At 33.2% G+C, this 24,573-nt stretch overlaps 1 protein-coding gene across 4 annotated transcripts in view; it reads right to left on the bottom strand.

Annotated features, from left to right (window-relative positions):
* The window catches only part of LOC108755222, a 163,704-nt gene that overhangs the window by 104,635 nt on the left and 34,496 nt on the right, over positions 1 to 24,573 (bottom strand). For all 4 annotated transcript variants that reach the window (XM_018498117.1, XM_018498116.1, XM_018498119.1 and 1 more), the window contains one exon: positions 1,422 to 1,484. In XM_018498117.1, coding sequence (XP_018353619.1) covers positions 1,422 to 1,465 — 44 coding nt within the window. In that variant the 5' untranslated portion in view covers positions 1,466 to 1,484. The remainder of the gene's footprint in view (positions 1 to 1,421; positions 1,485 to 24,573) is intronic.

Raw genomic sequence — 24,573 nt, 5'->3', positions numbered from 1 at the left:
GACTCCGCCGTCAATTTGCGTAACAAGCAAAGCGAAATTATTCTTCTAAGTTCCTCGCTTTAATGAGATGTCGAAGGAGAATCACCGTATCTACGTTATCAAGCGAATTTTGTCCATTAAAGTTTAACTCACAGTTGATTACATTGTGCAACATAGTATAACATCTGCGTACCAATTCAATTTGCGTCGCATTTAACACTTAATTGGAACATCTCAAATCATTATACTGATGGCATATGGCCATTTACTGTTGTATCGAAAGCAATTAAAAAGCATATTAAGAATCTTTATTTTTGACCGCATATGTGAAAAACACAATCAATACTATAAATTTAAAATGCCTATTACGGTCGAAGCTGCTTCATTATTTTAAATTCAATCTTAAATTACTAATATACACTATATATGTACTTGCATATATAGTGTATATATATAATATTGTAGTCTTTTCGAACTGCGCGCCGAATTGTTTTTCCGGACTATAAACGCAATTAAAACTACTTTAGTAATCGTGAATTAAATTGACAAGCAATTTTAATAATTTGATGCTACCATCAAGCACCATATTATAAAGATGCTAATATGTTAAAACTGTTAATAAATTTATTAGTAATTCAAGATTGAATTATTTAAAGTAATGAAGATCCAGCTTCGACTGTAATAGGCACTTTAAATTTCTAGTAAATTTCATTAAAAAGAATGTCATCCTACATGATAGAACTAAGAATGTAATTCTGGTAAAACACGAAAGTTAACATCCTCCTTAAAATTATCGAGTTTTGCCGTTTGATTAATAAATTTTCTATTTAAAAATCGGCTAAAAAGTTACGTTTCATTATGCTTGTCAGATCCATCTACGCGGTTCGCGATGGCTTTCATCTCCGGGGAAAAAAGTCGAGAAAGAACGAGAAAAAGATTCACGGACATCGGTTTCAAGGAGCAAAGCAGGCTTCAGGAAACTTCGAACCAAGATATTCCCCTCGACTTTATTCAAATCCATCGATGGACCCGACGAGAGAAGTTTTTATCACCGCTCTCTCACCATTCCTATCGAACTCTCTCAGCGAGAAGTAGCACCACTCGAACTGTTTGTCAGCAGTTTAAAAATACACATTTTTGTCGGCGAGATATTTCGTAAAATCTTGAAAGAAAGAATCGAAAAAATTCGAAAAATCAGATAAGAACAGCCAAGTGGCTAGTGTAACTTCGAGATAAACGATATTTTTCGCAATGTAACGTGCACTTCATCTCTTTATTTTGTCTCGCCCTTAACTCTAGCCTTTTATTTTCTGACACATTTTTGGTCGCGCATTCGTCTCGAACCTTTAAGAACCATTGCGGTACCGTGCTCTGTCGCATCTGTTATACATAATGTAGCGTACCACATGCTTATTCCCACCATGAATTAAAAGTCTACTTACTCTGGAGCAGGATTTCTCCAGCGTTGCGTTCCAGCCCGCGCCATCAGGCATCAACCGCCCGCGCTGAAAATAGGAGGCAATACGTTATTTCTTCTGTAATAATCTTAATACGGAAATATGTAATATATTAAGAATTTTATAGGCTCAGACGACGAATTAAATCAAAGTTGAAACACATGCCAATATGAGCCGACAGGAAGTTGGTGTGTATGTACTTTATTAACAGAATAATCGATATAACTTACAAACGTTTCGATCCTTATAATTACTTCGGATCCTCTTCAGAGTAAAATTCTTTCGCGAGTATTTATCTACTACACATTTTAAAAACAGCCGTGGAGTTAATACTTTTTAATAGTATTACAGATAAAAAATAGAAAAGAATGAGACATCATATCTTCTTAACTCACCTATGACCTCATTAAATTACCTGATTTATTGTATAAAAAGATATAATACTGAACCAATATATAAATAATCTCAATACGAAAATAATTAAATATGCAACTGAATCTTAAATCTTTTGGACTTATATTCATAGGTTATTTCAGTCATTGGTTATTTCAAGACCATCTAAAGTAATGCCTTAAGATACTAAAATATGGCTTTGTGATTGGTATCTTAAGACTGTACTTAGGAAGAACTTAAATATAAGAATCGATTATGTATCGGCCTTGTTTTGGCAGGATTTCTTGTTGATAAAGAAGGATGTTAAAAAAGTCTGATTTTTTGCCCTCCTCTCGAAAAATCTTAGTTAATTACAAAAAGTTGTTTGGGGTCAACATGAAATAGCTAAAATAATTTTTTATCCCAGAAATATGAGAAAAATAGATTTTTTAATGTTATATCGTGTCTCTTTTTGTAAGCCGAATTTTCGTATATCACACTGGAACTTATTATTGGATCGGATGTATTGCAAAAGTTTCTCATGATAATTGGGTCTTAAAGGTTTTAAGGGGATCGCTCATCATCCGTTATTAAAAATGGCAACTTATGGAAATAGAAAATCGAAAATGGCGCCCTTGACATTCAGTTTTATACATAAAGTTGTAGTAAAAAAATTGTTTATCAAAATGTATCCGAGCGTGCTCTTTAAAACATGCGCGCGTGCGTATTGATTACAAATCTATTAATTAAATGGAAAAATCAATAGCAAATTCAAAATGACCGATCCAAAATGGTGGTGCTCGATTAAAGTCACATATTTAATATAATATATTCTCACGCAAATTTGTTATTATGATATAAGAATATGTAATAACATGATTATATAATAGATAAGATTATGTAATAAATACATTTTACATATTTTTCAAAACATGTAAAATTAGGAAATTAAGAAATTCTTGTAAAATTAAGAAACTGTTATGCAATAACAATTTTTTGTGACACTAGCTATAACAAGTTGATGATTTATCGAGCATGACAATAAAAGTATAAATTGCTTTCATTAATGGTATGCTGCAATTAATGGTATGAACAACCGTGTATGAGCGTAGCGGGTAATAAACGTAATATGTAATGGTATCTCCATAATTTGTGCTCAGCGGTAATGGTAATAATGTAATATAAAATTATATATATATATATATATACGTAATTATTTATATTATAAAATTAATTTGTCTCTGAAGATAGCTCCGAAAATGAGCCGAAACATGTAAACGGATTATTTAATAAAGACTTTTGTGTTGTATCCATATTGTTTGTTTTGCGCAACAATTACCGCGCCTGACTCCTATTACCTTATTTTACCTATTTTCTTTGTGATTAGTAAGAAGTCTTTACGAATTAACTCTTATATTTAAAAATAAGTTTAATTACAAAACTTTTATTGAAACTTTATCTGCTATCTGAAATATTACACATTTCATTCATAAAATTATTAATAAAAAAATGATATTAAGAAAAAAGGGACAATTAAATTACAATTAAAATTTAATTCATTGAAAGTTAATTCACATAAATATATGAAAATAATAAATGCTAATTATAAGAAAAAAATAATTATCTTAAAATTATATAATTTTATTATTTTTACATATCGATCAAACGTCTGCTCTCTATTATTTTGAATAATGAAAGATAAAATAGTCTATATACAGAGTGCCCCGTAAGTTTTGGCCAATCGCTTTTGTGTAGATAGAGCAGACTAAACTGAGTCAAAAAGTCCTCTACCATTTTGCAATTTTCGCAGTAATTAACAAGATATTAATTACTAAAAATTACCGAATATTGGTCTTGAATAATTTTTTACTCAAATACTATCAACTTTACAGAAAAATTGTAAGAGTAAAAAATCATTTATTTTCTTCTCATAAAGTTCTAAGAATTTTTTCAGAATTTTTTAATACCATATTTTCTCATGTTGGTAAAAATAAGAAAATGCAGTACTAAAAAGTTGATAAAAAATTCTTAGACTTTTATGAGAAGAAAATAATTGATTTTTATCTCTTGCAGTTTTTCTATAAAGTTAATAGTATTTGAGTAAAAACTTATTCCAAGACCAATATTTGGCAATTTTTAATAATTGATATTTTGTTGAACTATTTCAAAAATTCCGAAATAGTAGACTTTTCGATTCAGTTTGGTCCGCTCTATCTACACAAAAATGATTGGCCAAAACGGCACACTCTGTATATATATATATATATAATAGATAATATCATAAAAGCGCGCTTGGTTTTCTGCACCAATTACGTCCCTCGATTGTCTACACTCTCCAGCGGTCAATATTATTATTCTATGTATTATAAATTTATATGATCGAAAGTACAGTTTCAAAGATGCATTATCGGTCCATTAACGCGAGATAACGGCATTATTAGAATCAATTCTGTCACGATAATAATCGCGTTGCATTGCACATCATATTGAGGTATTAATATAGTGACCGAGAATTCCTCGCATCTCGCATCGCGGAACACACGTTGCTTGCAATAATGCTACAACGCGATGATATAGTAAATATTTGCTGCAAGTTGCACGATAGGAAGACGGATAAAAGCCGTGACGCGATGAAGGAAGGAAGCACTCCGGTGGCGGAGCATAATAAATCGGCTTGTTTATTATGATGGCTTGTTTATTATGTGTACGTATAAATTTAACCGTCAGATATCTTCGGTGTACCGTCGGAGAAAAGCCAAAACTTGCCCATAATTAACCCTAAAGAACTCATCATTATCGTCTGCGCCGCGGCCAACATCACCGCCACCACCGACGGTCGATCATATCTTCGCGGGACTATTGGCAGTTTAGTTCTCGGTATATAAGGAGTATGCTTTATTACTCTCTCTTATTATAAATATCCTTTAATCTGCATCGACGTTATTTTGTGCGATACGTTTTGAGCCACGAAATGAGGCCTTAATAACGAAACTCGAATTGGAGGTAAAAGCAAAAAGAATAATCTCTATTTTGCTGTAATTTTCAATCAATCTTTTCGCAATTTTTTTAAATTTACATGGTTTAATAAAGAAAAATAAAATCGGAGGTTCGTTCGCGAAATAATTTTAATATGCCAAAAACAAATGTAATAGAAAAAACGAATAGAGATATCGCTATATATAATAAATAAAATATCGTGCATAAAACAATTAAATGGCTTCCCATCTTCATAATCTTTGAGCCGCTCTATCTGATGGTACCTATGACGTCTAGGTGCTTTAGCTGAAGATAACCCCACGGGAGTTTATATTATGTAAGCAACGTAGTTGTAGAGTAACTTTAGCCAGCTCATGCATATCTCAGCGAGAAGTGGGTGCCACTCCAGTCCGGCCTACGCTTTTCCCCGGTTGAATCCCTTTCGACCATACTTCCACGAGAACCATCCCTGCCTTTTAAGGGATGCTGTTTTCCGATGCTAAACATGTCATGCAAATAGTTTCAGGCTTGTAGTGAAAATTGCATTGGTATGTACACGCGTAAATGTGCGCTGCACAATTCAGAAAGTATGGCAGAACGCAAAATATGTAATTTACCAAAGCTAAATGCAATTTTAGCTTTGATAATTTTACGATTGCGTGTAATTAACGCTTTTTTATATTTCATAAAAAATTGGCTATTATCATTGGCTATTATCATTTGGAAAAAATTAATTAAATATAATGATATAACTATTCACACTAATATATCAATTTAAAAATAACCCGAGTAAATAAATTGGATATACAATAATACAAGCGTTAATGATAAATGTGATTATGCTTTGAGTTAGTATAAAAATTGAATCTTTATTACGATGATGGTATTTTGCGAGTATGGCCGTCAATGAATTTTGATCCAGATGATTGAAGAGACCGAAGGGATTCTATAAAGCACCTCGTACACTCGATGGAATCTGGGTCAGATATTTACAATTTAAATGGTTTCTTTCAAATTCAAAGCACGGGGATTATCAAAGCTGATCGACCCTTTGAACTTCTAGCAATATCTAAAATTTTTTTCTACGTTACGCTTCCTGGATAATGCAGTCCTTTCAAAAGTAATGTATACGTAACACAATGTATAAATAATATTATTCGTTAAATAATTTTTATAATAGCGTTTTTTTTTTCAATTTTCAAGTTAAATATAGATCTGAAAAGTTATGAGCCTCAACATGAAAATGGCATTACTCGTCAAACCATTTTGTGGTACTACAATTATACATATAGTACTTTGAAAGATATCTATGAAAATTGTAGCTATTTTGGATACTCAGTTGTTGTTTGACAATCATTTGTGCTAGTCGACGTCAGCGTTTTTGTAAAAATGAAAAAAATCGAATATCGGTGATCGCCATGACAAAGATTTACGAATTGTGGTTCAAATTGATCACCGTATTCAGTAGATCTGGCCCCCAAGGATTTTTTCCTGTTTCCTAGAAAAATTTGATTCAAAGGGCAGAGATTTTCATCAAACAAAAATGACTGGCACAAATGACTGTCAAACAACAACTGAGCATCCAAAATGGCTACAATTTTCACAGGTATCATTCAAAACATGTACGATTGTACATAGTTATACCAGAATGAGTTTTGACGAGTAATGCCATTTTCATGTTGAGGCTCAAAACTTTTCAGACGATCCTCGTATAACGATTTTAATTTAAGATTATTCCGAAAATCAAATTTCAAAATTATGACACATTTCAAAATTATGATAAAATCACAATCGGCGCTCTCTTTTGTAGGTATATCTATATACTATATCCACCGATAAAATTAGTTAATCCATCATACGGTCAGTAGAAGAGCAATATCAATTGCAATATCAAGAGCAATATCTATTTTTCTTCACTTTTTTACGTTCGATGAACTAAAACGAAACTTTCTTATATGTTTTTTTCTCTTACGTGAATCTATCGATACATCGCAACTTTTAAACCAGTACAGTACCCATAGATGTCAAGCGACTTCGGCCAAACATATACATGAACGAGGATGTACTTCCGATGTACGTACATAAACACACAAATTCACGAATACAGCCGTCGACACAATGCGACAGCCGGATTGGCTAGTTATGAACTATTTTTTGCGAACGCAAGCAGAGCGAAACCGGCTATGGAGTATAGACCCGCACCTTCAGCAGTATTGCGGGTCTTGCACTTCGAAACGTATATAGGGGCGCATTCTCTCGTCCCCTTTTCGTCCTCCGTTTCTCTGCTTCCAACGGCGCCATCATCCCCCGACGAACTATGCACCGTCACCCTCTTCTTTTTACTCTTTTTAGCCTCGTCCGCGCTCTTTTCTATTCAAGAGACGTGATTGCAACCTGCATATTTTATCAGACCAGCCTCCGATTGTGTACCCATCCATCCAGCCAACTATCCATTCATCCATCCATCTATATATCCGTCTGTCCGTCGCCGGCTATGATGTAACCTTGCACTTTCTACGACGGTGTCAAGACTTAAGGCTATGGTACCCAAAAAACATAAGGCAGTAAAACATAAGCAAATCGGTTAATTACAGATATGACCATAAGGTCATAATATAAGCAGTAGCCAATCCAACACATTAATTTCCTTACTGCTTATGTCTTATTGCTTAAATCTTTTTGTGTGCCATGGCCCTTATTCTTGAACCATTTTGCGTTATCCCCACTAACCCTTAATGTCTATTCTCATTTTATTCCCTTGTGATGATACCACACATTCGTTTGTCAAACTGTGCCACCAACGAGCGTATGAGTGTCGCAATACTCGGCGGTACAAAAATTTTCTCCGAAAAAAATGCAAAAAGTAACTATAATAACTCGCATATAATGGACTTTCGCACCTTCTTCATAAATATAAACAATAATTTTTAATAAAGTTTTTAAAAATCTAATTTGAAAAAAGAGAATAATTATTTATAATTTTATACAAAAATCTGTAAAAAATAAAAATAATAATAGTCTAAAATTTATGATACAATCGTTAAAAAAATAGTCTCTTAAAAAAAATGTACGACTAAAATCGTATCGTATTTATTTTTCGAGAAAAGTTTAAAATATTAAGCAATTAACAACATATTTATAATTCTTTATAATTCGGCTTGAATAATTTCTAAGGCTGTCGTATATGTTATTAAATTCATTTTAGCAATGGTTATTAACGAATAAATAAAAAAATTCTATTTAATAAAAAGTTAATTTTAGTTAAATGCATTTTTATAAATTTATATTTTTGGATCTAAAACTTTCATTTATCTATTTCTGATAATAAAAATGACGTCAAATTTTTTCTTTCGATTAAAAATTAAATTTTAATATAACTGATTAAATAATTATAACTTTAATAACTAATTAAAAAAATATTTGTATTAATATATTTTTGTAATTTTTATATCCTAAAATAAATATTCGCTTGTAAAGTACTCTGTGTTTGATTTCATTGTGATTTTGAATTTGCTCTTATAGTATAATATATGTTTGAAATGATATATCGTAAACGTAACAACTTGCCTATTGTGGCATTTACTTATTGACAGAAATTTTCAATTTTTAGTATTTAAAAACACAGATGCAAATTCGATAAGAATTAACTATCTATGTAGTTAAAGATGTATTTGAACGGAAAAAAAGTGTTTCTAACATTTTCTAACATTGAGAACTTTTCTAACATTTTCATAAATTTATAAAATATAAATAACATTTTATTTCTTGTTTTTACTAAATCTAGTAAAAAAAAATTAGACCATTTCACGAAGTCTTAGCCCTTTAATGATCAGTAATCAAGCTTTTAAGAATCTTTCTTGGAATTCCAATCTGCTACTACATCGTATCATGCAACGACTGATTCACGCTTGTATAACACGTTCGAACTGCTTCACCGAGGGAAATCACAAGGGGAGAATCGAGAGAGTGGCACGTTTATAGAATCTGACCGATTTCGATTGGCTCGAAGGCTCGCTCGTTCGGCTCGTGTTCCGGGAAAATTGCAGATGAACGACCGTTCGAGTGCTGCACGTATCAATCTATATCGCGTAAGTGAGAACTGAAATTCAATCGAACGTGCTCCTGGGAACTTTGGACAGACTGTCTAGTGCCCTCGATCTCCAGATCGTTCGCTTATCATTTTATTTACACTGTTGTCTAATATCAGAACTGCTCCGTGTAACATGAAAAACGCGACTGTGCATTCTGCCAGACACACTTACATAACGCGAGGAGTTAAGATGCACTACAAATGAAACTCGTAATAATATGATAGAAAGCTTAAACGATCGCCTGGAGTACTTTTACACCTCAATTAAAAATTATTATTATTATTAATTATATATTGTACAGTATTATAATTGTTTCATAATTATTATTATCTAGCATTTTGAAATCGTTATGCGTACAGATACATATTTACTCAATATTTTCTTTAAAAAAGATGAAATGTAAAAATATAAATATAGATTTTCGATTACTGAAGAAAATTACTATGATTGAACTTTATTTTCTCGCTGTTAGGAAATCATTCTATGTGACTATTCCCAACCTACAAAGAACCTCCTTAACTCTAAAAAAATTGAATGGTAGTATGAAAAGCAACGTAGGGCGTGTTCTGATGTATAATAAACTATCTTTTTTCAAATTCTAAAGAGGTAAAATCAACCACTGAATTGTTGCTCCATTTCCTATTTTCTATTTCATTATTTACCAACACAAAGATAAACTGTTTTTTAAACCACTTATTTAATTTATCTGAAATTGTTTCTCGTGATTACAAAATTCTTCAAAGAAGTGCTCGATACATAAAATTACCATAAATAATATATAATAGAGAAGAATACTGAGAATATACAATGTTCATATGTTTTTATAATTCTTTAAACAATTGATAAGTTTTTTAATCAATGAAAAGAAATAAGTTTACTGTATAAAATTTTATTCTATTTCCTCTCTTTTATTGTTGAATAATAAAATAAAGTAAAAAAAATGGTCAATTTTCAGAGTAGATTTTGTCCTTCAGAGTGAATTTGAGTAACAAAAAAGTTGCTTTTTACATATCATGTCATTTTCTATCATATATACTGCTAAAATTTCATAATTTTTTAATTTTCGAATTAGAGCCTTTCCCTTGTTAATTATACATGTGATTAAGTAGATAATTTATTTATAATTGTACTACCACGTATTAAAAAAAATTTTTTACATTTTAATCAAAAACTTAAAATGTATCGTTTCAAAAATATTAAAGTCAATTTTATTAATGAAAATTCGCTTTATTGTTTCTCCAGTATTGAAATCGGATTAAAACAACATTGACAGTATATTTTTTTTTTTTAAACGTTTTAGATATATTATTTTATAGCTTATATTATTACTTTTCATGCCGTTTTAATCATATAAGTCGCACGATCATGCGCACTACATGCTCCCTCGAAAATTCGTTTTCTCAGCGTTCACCCTTTTCCGGAATTTTTCTGCGTCTCCTTCCTTTCTCCGGCGTTCGCCGTAATTTCCGGCTAACTAAATTCGCGTATTTATTTATACTATCTGCAGCTTAACGGCCCGTAAGTACTGGCGCCTAACTTCTGCGGATAAAGAGGAAACCTACTTTACGAGAAATGCAGGGAAAAGAGACGGAGAAATAGCGATAGATCGGTAAGTTGGAAAAGAAGGTATGAGAGGGAAAAAATATAGACGAAAAAGTCTCGGAGAAACTTCTACAAATATAAGTTCAAAGTACAAAAGATAAATAAATATAACAACAAGAAAAACAAATATTATACGTATATATATTATACATTTATTTATATATTTAGTTATTATATATATAGAATCAAAAAAATATATATATATAAAGATAAAAAATAAGACAAAAAGAAATATGTATTACATATAGTTCGAACTGAAATTAAAATATTTAAAGAAAATTGATTAATTCATAACTACATAATCTAGCGATCGATTAAACATTTTCTAATCGTAAATGTGCGTAGAGTGTTTATCATTATCACATTTTGCTCGAGAAATACAATTCATTATAAGTATATACGTATACATAGGAAATGAAAAACTATGTAAACGTTATTTCATAAAACTAAAATTGAATTTAAAAATCTGATAAACAATAGACGTGATCATGTAATATCATATGATTTTTAAGATAATTATAAATATAATATTGTTTATTATAGAGAACAGCATAAAATATTAGATATCAGTAATAATAATCTTCCCTCCACTATATAAATCTATATTCTGGCACACATAAAATCAGAATGCGATCAAGGTAATGTTTTGCGAATTGTCAGTGTGTGTCATCTGGAAAATTTCGTAACTGCTCAAAGATTATCGTTGATGACAAAAGACAAAAGATACGCAATCCAATCCAATTCCATACATCAGTGTATCTCGATTGGGAAGAGACGCGGTGAGACTTGTGCCAAGAAAATTGATGAAGAATCTCCGGGAAATGAATTCCATCTTATTGAAAGAACATAACTTCCTCTTCCCGTAAAAACTGGACTAGAATTATCTGGATAAAACGTAGGTATAAAACCCACATACCCTCCTCACGAAAACGAATTATACATGATGATACACATCACGGTACACGCAAATCCCGTACGTCGCGAAAACGAAAGAAACAGTCACTAACTGGATCTTTGTGGAACATACACACGATTGTCACTTGTTCGTGAGGTTACAGTTCGCTATGTCATCAGCTTACTCCCAATTATGCTGATATATTGCACGTAAATGTGTATAGTGATGAGAGAACGGAAGTCGTATTAGAGAAATCCGTGATCGTGCAATCTTGTTCCAAAGGAATGATTGCGTACGATCAATTCTCAAGCGACAGATTCTATGTATATTGCTATCGATATTCAGTTTGAGAAACAGTTTCCCTCCAGAGAGCCTCAGATCTATCTAGATTTTGATATATTCGTGTATGTCTGAGTTGTTCATAACCCCAGATGCTGACATCCCTCTCTTCCCACTGTCGCCATCATTGATGTAGTACGAACAACTCGCCTTCATTCAATTTGTTTCACCGTTCCACGTTCTATGATTTGCCGAAAGATATTTGCCATAAAGATCTAACCTACTCTGTGAAGGGATGCCATGCGCTCGATGTTCGAATAATGCACGATCACGTTCAAGAGACACGACAAACATTTCGCAAAGTATGCGTACGGTAGAGAATGTAGTAACACACGACTAATTATTTCGCACTCAGTGAACACAGTTTACACACTATTAACGGTAGTGATATACATCTATATTCTCAGATTGATTTACTGATTTTGAGACGTCGATAGCAGCACATTTACTCCCTCTATTTGTCATGTCCCTCTATTTTTCCAAATTAAATTTATTTTAAATAGACAACCGGTGTATGTACAATATATATCTTAAATCTATGCCCCTAAATTCGTATACGATTTTTTAGCAATATATTATCTAAAATCAGAAACTGTGGATAACAAACTCATTCAAAGGACGAGCGCTTCAATGGATAAATAGACAATAGAGGGTTTTTGCAATAACGTGGATCTAGATACGCTGAATCACGTTATCCTTTTCTTAATTAGTTATTAAGAAAAAGATAATCTGACTTTAGCGTTCATCTGGATAAACGATGTTGAAAAATTCTCTAATATTTTAAACATGTAAGATTATCGCGCGGTCATCGCAAATTCAAACAAAGATTCTCATTGCATATCAATCAACCAGATCATCGCGTGGTTCATTATGAGTACAAAAAAGGACTTCCATGTATAAAATACCGAGGAGAAGAATACAAAACGATAACGGCATCATGCGAAACGATGATGAAGGGAACGAAGAAAAGTAAAAATTATCATACATAGGCAGGAGTCTTAGAGGAAATGAAGCGTAACAAGTTAAAGAGATGATGCGAAACTGAGAAAAGTTGAAACGGAAAGACGGAAGATGGCAAAATATGAAAACAAAGAGATGGAGAAGGGAAGATTTGTAATATCGAAAGCTGGAAGAAAAAGAGCATTCGGGTGAAAGAATAGAATGAAGAGGAAGGAAATTTGAGTGCAAGAAGTGGAGGTAGAAAAATGATGCGCAACTCAAAGAGGAGGTGGATAACGAGGATGGAAGAAGGCTGCAAAAGATAAACATAACAACGAGGAATAAAGGATGAGATATATCGGAGGCTAGAGGATAAATAGATTAGTACAGCAAAGTACACGTCGGTACGGTAGTCGAATTGCATTAGTAAAGAGAACCAACGAGAATGAACGAGAAAGGGAACGAAAGGGAGAGAAGCGCCTCGCGCGAGAACATACATACATGGAATGATCATCGTTATTCAAAAGTGCGCCCAAGATATGTGTAAGAGAAAAAGATATATATAAAGGTGCGTGTAAGAAGGACAAATATTATATATTGTATATATATGTACACACACACACACACACACACACACACACACACACACACACACACACACACACACACACACACACAAGGTGTTTGGAAATTAGTGACAAATCTTCAGTCTTTCACACAGGGGCAGAATGGACTAAACTGAGAAAAAAAGTTCTCTATCATTTTGCAATTTTTGCAATAGTTAACAAGATATTAATTGCTAGAAATTACCGAAAATTAGTCTTCAATAATTTTTTATTCAAATACTATCAATTTTACAGGAAAATTGCAAGAGATAAAAATTGTTTATTTTCTTCTCATAAAGTTCTAAGAATTTTTTCAGAATTTTTTCAGAATTTTTTAATACCGTCTTTTCTCATGTTGGTAAACATGAAAAAATGCAGTACTAAAAAGTTGATAAAAAAAATTCTAGTTCTGAAAAAATTCGTAGAGTTTTATGAGAAGAAAATAAACAATTTTCGTACACGCAGACATTAAGGGAGCATTCCGTCTTCTTCCGTAGGATTTATGAACGGGAGCATGAATGAGCGGAAGGTACAACACCGAGATACACTGGTGTACTGGAACACGTTAATAGCAACCATTGCCGTGTTGCCTGCTACATCGTTGCGTAGCTTCATTTAGTTAAGGTATACACTGATATATGTAACTCTTGCAATACCACGCAATTCGGTGCCTCATTCCTCTACCGTCGGATCACTAGAACCCGTTCATGTTTTCATACCTATTTAAAATGGTTCAAAAAAATCACTAAAAATTCACAAACATACATTCAGCTTTCCAGAACAAATGTTTAAACTTCATTTTGAAAACTGACAAAACGTAATGTAAGTTATAATTACCGAAAGACTCATAAGTTAGAAAAAAGTAAGGAATCGTTCGTCACTAGTGAACCACGAGTAGTAGGATATGGGTTAAGGCTGATATTATCCGGCTGGGTCGCGCATGTTATACGGATTGACTGGTGAATATAAAATTTTTGAATTTCCTACATCGATCTTTGGAAGTTTCGAGTTCTCTCTAATCCAAACTTTGTACTACTAAAATAACACAATCACTCTGTCAATCTTTCTTTTTTTTTTTTTACTTAAATAAAATATCAAAAATTGTGAACGTGTGAGAATTATACAGGATGTTTCTGAATTAATACAACCAAAAAGGATACAATTTCTTATAAAAAAATAAATAAAAATAAACGATAAAATCTTTTTAGAGTAGATTTATTCACAGAAAAAAAGATTTAAAAAATTAGAGAATTAATTTATTTGCGATATTTTAAGCGTTAACGATCTTATATTGCATCGAATTCATGACTGTAACTTTTTTCTCCATTGATATGTGAATAAAAAAATACAACGTTTTATTAAATAAAACAATTTAAAACAATACATTCTCTCTCTCTCTCTCTCTCTCTCTCTCTCTCTCTCTCTCTGTCTAATTATATCTGTTTTGTTCATTTAGTTGTTTTTAGTTGTCTATGGGTATCTAAAGACTATCACATTGACATAAAGATTACATTGATAAAGGCTTATTTAAAGATTATATTGATTTTATAAATATAAAGAATTTAGTTATATAAAAATTCATTTCATTAATGAATGATGATTTTTTTTCTAAAAGACTTTGCATCGGATCATTAACGTGTCGCAAGTGTCGCAACATATATAGTTTCGCTTTGTTACGCGGTGAAATGGACGAGTTGCAAGAAATGCCTGTACGCAGTGTGTTCCGCATAAGGTATAATGTCAGTGTGTGCGTACAGCAAGATGTAGCAAGATGCCCGTACACGGTGCTACGTCGCGTTCCGTCGCATCACATTACACCGAGTCGCGTTGGAGTCACTATAATAAGAATGTGGATCTGGACACCGTTGCTATGGCGGCCATGTATGGATTCGAACCGGAAGTTCATAGCCATAAGAATTCACACGAATTCAGTAATGAGTGTTATAAACTCAATAATAAGAAATAAGTAAATAACTCAGTGTGATAATAAAATAACATCTGCAAATGTACACGTTGATTCTTGTTACCACTCTGGAAGAAGCGTTGTCGGCTAAATATTTTTCTATAAAATTGTAGTCTCAGTACAACGTGTCGACCGATAACGACCAAAACGGTTCGATCAAATTTGATTAGGTTCGGTTCATTTTAATATTACGGACAAAACAACGAGACGGCAGTATGATCTAGAACAATCGGTATGATATCACGAGTCGCTTCGTGCGATCTTCTTGTTTCACGGCGCATGCGCTGTTTCCAACTGTGATGTAAATTCATTCATTCGTGGAGTGAATATTTCACTCTTTAATTACGAATAAGTATTCCCTCCACGATATAGAGAGGAAGAATTCACTCTATATTATAATAAAGTCACTCCAACTTGAGTCATTCGGTAAACACCTCCTCATTTTTCGAGCGGAATTACACAGTAACAAAATAATCTGAATTTGCATCAACTTATCTAGAAGAAAAATTTATTCTTCCCAAAGTTCTAATTAATTTATCAAACTTGCGTGATATAATGCCGTTTAAATTTCTCTCCAATAAAAATTGGCTATGAATCCATCAAAAAACCTCGGTCTGTGATCGAAAACTATTCAATTGAATGCAAAGCATCCCGTATATGTACTTACGGTTTTTAATTACACGAAGCGCGATTATCTGTAAAATTCATCAAAGAGCTCGCTTTAATATAATAGTTAATCGGGGATCGCGAAAACGCAGCGTGCGTAATTTACGGCGCGCAAAGTCGTTGCACGAGTATGCAAACACGCGAGATACGCTCGTTAACACGCTCACGCTCGCAATCGTGTTGCACGCGATCGGTATTACTATATGTATATCCGCGAAAAAGCGGATCACAGCGTCGCGTAATCGTCTCGTCGCGAAGCTGCGAGAAAAGACAACGGGAGACACGATGTGTTTCCATTGCGAACACTCTGGTGCATCAGCGGAAATGCAAATGATCGCGGTCAGATACGCGACGAATGCAAATACAAACAGATAATAGGACAGAGGGAGCAAGGAAGGATGGGAAGGGGAGGATGTCGAGAACAATCAACGCTTCCCCTGTGCGACCAGAATAACTCGCTCGGCAGGGTGGATGTGACCCAGTGACCACTCGGCTGACCGGCAGGGTGGAGAACGTGCGAAAAAGACAATAACATTTCTCTTTTTTCGAGAGAAGAATTCGCCCGTTTCGTTTGCGCGCTTTAATCCTTTTATAATAGTTAGTTAAAAAAAACTTCCAGTTGAAAGCCCGTATTCTATGACTAACGGTCCGCTCTGTTTGCCAAGAATTTTATTTCTAAAGAAAACACATGGCGTTCATACACTCGTAATAGCGTAAGTGGATTTCGACTAGAAACATCATATTTTATAACGTGGTGATTATTACGGATTAATAAAGTTGCTGAGACAAAATTTGAGCGGTTAGTCGTGGAAACTTTTCTTCTATACAATACAGAAGAAAGACACTGTTTTTCCATCGCAGAATCTAAAGCAGAGAAGAATAATAGTTTTCACATTAAATAAAATTAATAGACAATTTTCTCTTAAAATTCAGTGCCATTAGGAAAGTCATATTTCATATAAATTACACGATTTATAAAAGTTTATCAAATATAGAGAGCTTGATAAGGATGTAAGAAATCTGAAATAATTCGTTTTTCGCCAAATCACCTGTCATAGGCGATTAGTGGAATTGGGAAGGCTAATCAGTTATGGATATATTGTGTTTGAAAAAATCATTGCGATTCATTAATTTATAGTAATTTATACATGTACGCCTATTGTTTGATAAAATCAACGAGATACCGAATGGCTAATAAATGCATAACGAAAGTGCATTTATTTATTGACATTCAACTTTTCTAAATTCGATTTTAATTTGCGAACGTCTAAATAGATTTTTCTCAACAATGCCAATAATTAAATATTAAAGATAAATATTAAAGATAAACAGTCCCTCTCTTCTTTTTTCGCATGACCTTTACAAGACCGAGTAATGTTTATTTATTCGAGAAATTATTCTATACCTAGGAGCAAGTAATGGATTACTTTCGGTGAGAATAAGCTAACGCTGAATGCTGCGCATTTTAAATTTACCTGCAACCCCCGTAAATAAACTAGAAGCTTTAAGAATTTAATAACCGCTGCAAAAGTCCCTTCCTTATCCTCTTTACCAATTTCGGGTGCAATATTAAACTTGCGTTCCCCGCAAGTCGTCTCGTAATTGTACACGCACGGGATGAAGCGTATATTATAAATGCCCGCGCGTACGAGATTAATCGAAGAAATTGATTTAGCTTTTCTGCGAAATTTCTTCCGCCAGGTTCGTTTAAATTAAAGAGCAAAATAACATGTTCGCGAAAAAGTTTCTCAAGAATAATAATGATGCAAAAGATAAGAAAACTATAATTAGCATTGATATACTACTAGTATAAACTATAATTTTTAATAAAAAAACTAACTAATTTGATATTGTTGATTAGTATAAACTATGATTTTACATTTTATTTAAAATCGCAGTTTATACTGACAATCTATAAATGTTAATTATTGTAGTTTAAAGATAATTAGATAAATATAACTGGAGTAGCTTTAGAATAAAGACTTTTATTAATTAATAAGTAACAGTTCTATTTAATTTTTCTCTTTAATTTTTCTTTTTGTCTACAATTCCCCCTCTCATCCTCTGTCTTTTTATAGTTTTTTTTGTATTTTCACGAATTTCATAATTGGTTTGTATAATATATTTGATACCTTTTAATTCTTGAGACATGTATCTACTACTACATTGAACAACATAAATATGTAATTATTTTGCAGTAAACATAAATTAATGAACAAAATATCAATAAAAATTAGTACTTTAAAAAAATTATGCTGAAAAGAAAAAGATAATGAACATGTTTTGAAAATTTTTACATTAATTGTAAATTTTTACATTGTTTTTAAAGTCGCTGATTTCAGATCTACACTTGAAACTTAAACAATTAAAACAACAGATCCAATATGGAAGTTAAATTGACTGAAATTTTGAAGAGTTACTTAATTTTAGCTGAAATTTTGTATGTGCAGTATATTTACATTTGAAATTTCACGCTCCTCATCATTAATTCCAGATTATGCTAACAAGATTTTTTCGTTAAAAAGACACAAAGATTTCATCGATATTGGATTAAAGATTTCAAATTTTTTCTGCAGGTTTCAAATTAAAAGCCTACAAACAAAATTACGAATAAAATTTTAGTTATATAAGCTTAGTTAAATTTTTTAAATTTGTCTGAGACATTAGATTTGTCATTATGATCTGTAAAAAAAAGTCTCCATAAGGCCAGATTTTGGCTTTGTTGAATTTCATTTTATCAGAAATGTTTTATTATTATTACAAGAATTGTCGAGACGATTTCCCAAAAACGAGGAAAAATCGACAAAAAACCTGCGTCACCATCTACATTTATTACGATTACAGCGCTGTTATCGACAGAAACAGCCCTAACATTCGATGTAAGAATCAAGCGCACCCTAAGCACCATTTCGACGGATAAGCGAGAGGGTAGCTTTCGTCTTATATTTCACATTAGTTACGCGCGGTGTGTGGTGTGCGCGCGATATTTCGTTATATTCTTTAGTTTCTCAGATAATAAAATTGATGAGCAACCAGCAGAGAAAGAAAGAGCAAAACAAAAGAAGCAATATACGCGAAGTTGGTAAGAAACAAAAGAAGCAATATACACCAAGTTGGTAAGAATCCGATACAAGTTATACTCTAGCTAGCAAAATAAGAAATATACAACTATCGTAAATTGTATGATTGTTAACACTTTAAACTTCGTCTTGAACCTCTGAAACTGGTTAGTTTGATTATGTACAACATCGTTTTAGAGAGATAAATTGTTATATTCACATCGCGAGATTTTTCTTTTATATTTTCAGAAAATAAAAAAATTAGAATATGGTTATTATTAATAATATAACGAGGGAGTATACTTGAAATGTATACGAGTACACCACTTGATAACCAGAGATTAAACGACAATAGCATAATCGCGCGAATATAATAAAAATGGGATTTTTGTTTCAGTAATAAAATCGGCTATGTTTTCTTAAAGAGATAATTAGTACCTCTTTTGATGTAACGTATGCATGTGGAAAACGATTAGATAATAAAAATTTCTATTTGATCCGCGAAAGATAAGATATAATTCGATGATCCTTATTATATCAGCAATCTCGAACTGCACGCGAAGTCGGACTCGCGTTTGATAATTTCGAGTTTCATCGTACTTCTGTACAAAACACCCGTCAATGGAAACAAAGGGTTGAAGTTCTCTCTCATCAGCGAGTTCGTTGAACTGCGATGGTTATTCACAAGTCGGCGCCGAGTCGCCTTGTGTCGAGGAGTCGCCAGGACGCATAAAGAGACAAGGAAAACGAATGACCGAGAAAATTGAAAGACCGCGAGAGAGGATGAAGATATTTGGCAAGCGAATCCGAGGATCGCCGTCATTAATGAACGAATGCATCAGCAATCGTTAGAATATTGAAACAGTTCCGTCGAAAAATGAACCGACGCAGAAGCGACCATCCAGTATCGGCAGCTGATTGGTCTACCAGTGCAAAAAGAAAAAAAAAAGAGAAAAAAGAAGTAACCGTCAAAGTTATAAATTACCGCCAGCAATTCCTTGATTCGATTAGGAACGTGGAATATCCCGAAGTCTGTCTCGAACGTGATCAGAGGGCTGCTTCTGGTGCTTGGAAAGAGATGTGCTCTCTTTTTCTCGTAGAAGCTAATGATCGAGACTTGGTCAACCCGTTTATCGAATTAGCTGCAGGAAACTAGAAAGTGTTGTTGATCTTTAGCTCTCTCGAAAAAATAAATTGCCCCCGGTCTGATAGCTTTTACAATTTAACGTCTTTTTAGCTATCGATCTCCAAAGACCCAGAAACCTTCATAAAATGGAAAACATTAACGTATTAATACTACTTTATTAACAGTTGTATCGATAGAATGTTCACATTGCATGTGAAGTTACACGATTCCAAACACATCCGAAGAAATCTCTAGAAACATTTTGCAAAATATACACGCAAATATATTTGTGTTTGGATTAACGCTTTACAACGCTTTATAACGTTATATAAAATGATAAGCAAACTGCTGGATCTTTCTAAGAAGATCTTACCAAACACAAAGTCAATCTTTATAAAAGAGCCATCTTCTTTCTTTTTAAGCATCATCATCAAAGTTTCGTGAGCAAAACATAAGACAACATAAAACGCTGATTTAATAAAATATGAGGCTATCGATTGTCGCGATTCAGCTTTTGCCTATCAAAACGAACTCCCAGTATCGCATTCAATCCAACGATTTCATTTATAAGATACAGAATAAAAGATAGCCTCTTAATTAACCATACTTCAAAGTGGTCTGCGCCAATTATAAAACGGCAATTTCATTATTTGTTCTACAGATCTCTATAGACTACCTCCAAGTTAAAATTTGATAATCGAATCACGATTAAGATAAACTTACCTTTTTGAAGTAAAAAATAAAAAGTCGTTGAGATCTCTTTATTGATTTATTACAATACGATTGATGGACGATCAAAAACGAATTTATTAACCATCAAGTTCTTCAAATAACATATTATGTAATTAAATAGTATCAGCGACGGTGGCTGCGACATGAAGAGCTTATCTAAATCCAGCTTAGCACTTCGAAAATGATAGTCTTAAGCAGATTCCCAGTGGGAAATAAATTCTCTCGCGACCCTCCCATCGATCCCGCTTGTATCCCATAGAGTCCCATAATTCTATATTCCAGACTGTACTAGCGAATTTCGTTCGTAAGAACCGGCGCATATTATCGATTTTAGTCGATAAAGAAAGTTTCACTGTTACGTAAAGATAACGAAAAATACGTCGAGTCGATGTACAAAAACGCGTGCATCTATGTATAAAATATCCACTCTCTTTCGCTATGAGACTATTAATTACAATTACACCGCATATTAAGTCATTAATTAATTATTATTATTACTTAAACCGCACTCGGCGCGTGTAGCCAAAATGTATTAATTAAAATTATACAACACGTATTATTAATTATTATTATACGAACATCATGTGTCATACGAGAAATAAATTGATTTACATGATCGAAGCGAGCAAACGAAATTATTTGATCACATTATTTTCCGAGCCTCCATCTCTATTTTTGCGAATTTTGTGTCTAAAAATAATAACTTCGCATCCAGGGAATGCAGCCACACTCTTCTCAGCTATCGAGGCTTTATGCGCGGCGCAAATCTCGAGGGGAATGGCGGAATAAGATAAAAATCCCCGGTTAAAATCCCTCGGATTTTTTTAAAGCTATCTATTTGCCGGCGATGTTATGTAACATGCGCGTGGAGCAGCATTTCCGCGACGCAGCGCAGCCGAGAAAGCAGGTTAACGACTTCTAATAAACCGCAAGCCATCTGTAGTTTTCTGCGAGCGCGTCTTTCGTCGTATCGGAAAATGCTTTCTCGCATGGCGACGTCATTTGAATATGCAACACGATCGGAATAAATAAATAGACACTAGTGGAAAAGTTTAAAACGTCCCGCGATTCAGATACTTAACAATCTTTTCCTTTCTCTTCTTTTCCGCCCATCCATGTCGCGAACTTCAATTTGCCTTCCGAAAGCCTATACGAATTGCCGTTTACGCGTTGTTACTTTTATATTTAATTAATACCAAAAAGAGTTCTGACAACATCGCGATGGAATAATAATTATCGCCAAGTTTTCGCTTCTCCGACACACAAATCCCTGGTGAGGCCTGGTCTGATAGCTGCCATAAACAATTCCGTAATTTACGCGACGACATTTTTTTCTTTCTCGTCGTAACATCGATTATGTACGAGCATTATTTTCAGATACACGATACAAATGTTTTATTAGAGTTAACGTTTTCTCTCTCGATATTTTTCTCCTCCCATTTGCAATCGAAAATAAATATTACTCTAATAAATATTAGCATTTTCTTATTAAATTTATAGAAATGTCATCGTTTTTTTTACCTGCGCCATTAAATCGAAAATAAAATTTTATGTTTACGCTGAGAAAAATGTTTTGGTTAAACCAACAAAAAGATCCCAACCAGAATGGCATTTTGGTGAAGCTAAACAGAATTTCTGATTATCATAGCCATTTTCGTAACCAGAAATTCTATTTGTCTTCATTTTGTTGGTTTAATCAGAACGTTTTCCTCTGTGTACCATTGCAACTAAAACTCTCTTTATAAATTCTAGAAGTCCATGTCACTCGTACGTTAAATTATATTTATTCGAATATTTTTTTCCTTTTATTATATCATCACTTACATCGCTAATAAAATATACGTATACCGACCGATTAAGATCTAAATTAATAATTAAAATAATTGATTAAAATCAAAATAAAATTTATATCACGAACGTATTAAGAATAAATGAGGCAATCGCTTCACGGTCAATTGAAAGAATCTCGGTCACATTAATCGCTTGATTATATTTTATCGATTATGGTTATTATTATTCGGTCGCGATAAAATAAATATAAAAATCGAGAGAAACCTTGAACGGTTTCTTATTTAATGATATAAAACGTATTAAAATAAAGTTGAAAACAAGATCGTTTATGTGAGTAGGTATATATCACCTAAATACGAGAAGCGTCACTTTTGATCAAAGTTAGATGTTAAATTAATACATATATGATATGTATACGTATTCTTTAAATAAATTTATCTCAGAAATGTGATTACGTGCCGTTACTACTGGACTATTAGCTAACAAGATAGGTAAGAAAACTTATCCTAAAAGATATTTGGCGAAAAATAAAAAAAGCAAAAAAGTAATTTTTAAATAATTTATCGTAAAATAATAACTAATAAAATGTTGATCAAAGTTCCCAGTATTAATAGACCCATTATTTCAGGATATCGTGCGAATGTTTTAGCATAATCTCCATGACTCGCTAATTGGGCCAATGAGCACTTTTGTTGTGATGATCTATCGCGATTAATGTCATGTTCGCTGAACGTGTAAGTACGCCCTGTCATTTAATTACCAATTTATATCCTCATTAACGCTGGATGACGCTGTACAAGCAAAGCTGTATACATAATTTAAAGCGCAATGATGCGTTCGTGCGTTTGTACGTACAAATTCGAGATCACCGCAGTAGCGAAAAGCAGACGAGCAGAATTCAGAGGAATCGTCGCTTTGAATTGCAGGAGAAATCGACGTGCGTTAGCCCGTTAAACGAGACGGCGAGAGAGCGTGAGTATATGTATATAAACGTAAAACTGCCTTGTAAACTAACCTATCTTTAATATGACATTAAATTTCTTATACAGCCTTGTTATTGCGTTTTACACCAGTAAGCGACGCCCGCTCGTAAGACGGCTATGTAAAAAATGAAGCTTTAATGATTTCTATATATGCTTGGAATTATGCCACCATTTACGAGAGAGAATGAATTTACGTAAACGTGTCTAATTAAATGAGTTGGACAATGATCGCTGTAGACAAATGTAAAAACATGTAATCACGTAGATTTAACATTATACGTAGCAATATTATTCAATTAATTCAAGCTTCGATTGATTCGATTCGCTTTGCTATAAATAGGATTTGCAGATTGTTTAAGTCGATCAAAAATACAATGAATTACGTGAAGAAATATTAACGTGTATTCCATTACATTTATTTCACTTAATTTAACGTAATTTTGTTTCTTTAATATGTGAAAAGGGTTTCCCCTTGTCGGTCGACTATAACATTGTACTATTAAAATTTTCACGTCACTTATTCTGTTTCATTAAATCGTGTGATACGTATCTTTAATCCTTCCAACACCATTGGAAAATGCTGAAATTTCTAGTGCCTGGAAATGCGCGTTTGACAAAGAACGTGCCGATTGGCTAGCTCTAATGAAGTTTCCCCTTAATCGCATCCATTAACACGCGAGATCAAAGCGCGTCGAAGCGCAAGGTCAAAAGGTCTCCGTCGCGGGGCATTCGCGTAAAAGCGCAATGCTGTCGATCCGGTAAACGATTTGTCTATATCGTCGTCTAAACAATATCGTGGCAAAGCGAAGGGATTACGAGGAAGACTGAGAAATAGCGAGAGAATAGGGACAAAAGAAGGGTAGTCCTGATTCTAGGGCGTCACTATGGCGACTTCTCGCACAAACGCCCTACGTAGCATCTCGCATCCCTTTGCAACGGCTCGATACACAGCCATATATAGTATATATATACACACACATATATATATATATGTGTGT

Source organism: Trachymyrmex septentrionalis, unplaced genomic scaffold (assembly GCF_001594115.1).
Source record: "Trachymyrmex septentrionalis isolate Tsep2-gDNA-1 unplaced genomic scaffold, Tsep1.0 scaffold86, whole genome shotgun sequence".
NCBI classification, from domain to species: domain Eukaryota; kingdom Metazoa; phylum Arthropoda; class Insecta; order Hymenoptera; family Formicidae; genus Trachymyrmex; species Trachymyrmex septentrionalis.
Note: the sequence above shows the minus strand (reverse complement) of the source record. Positions and strands in the feature narration are given on the sequence as shown.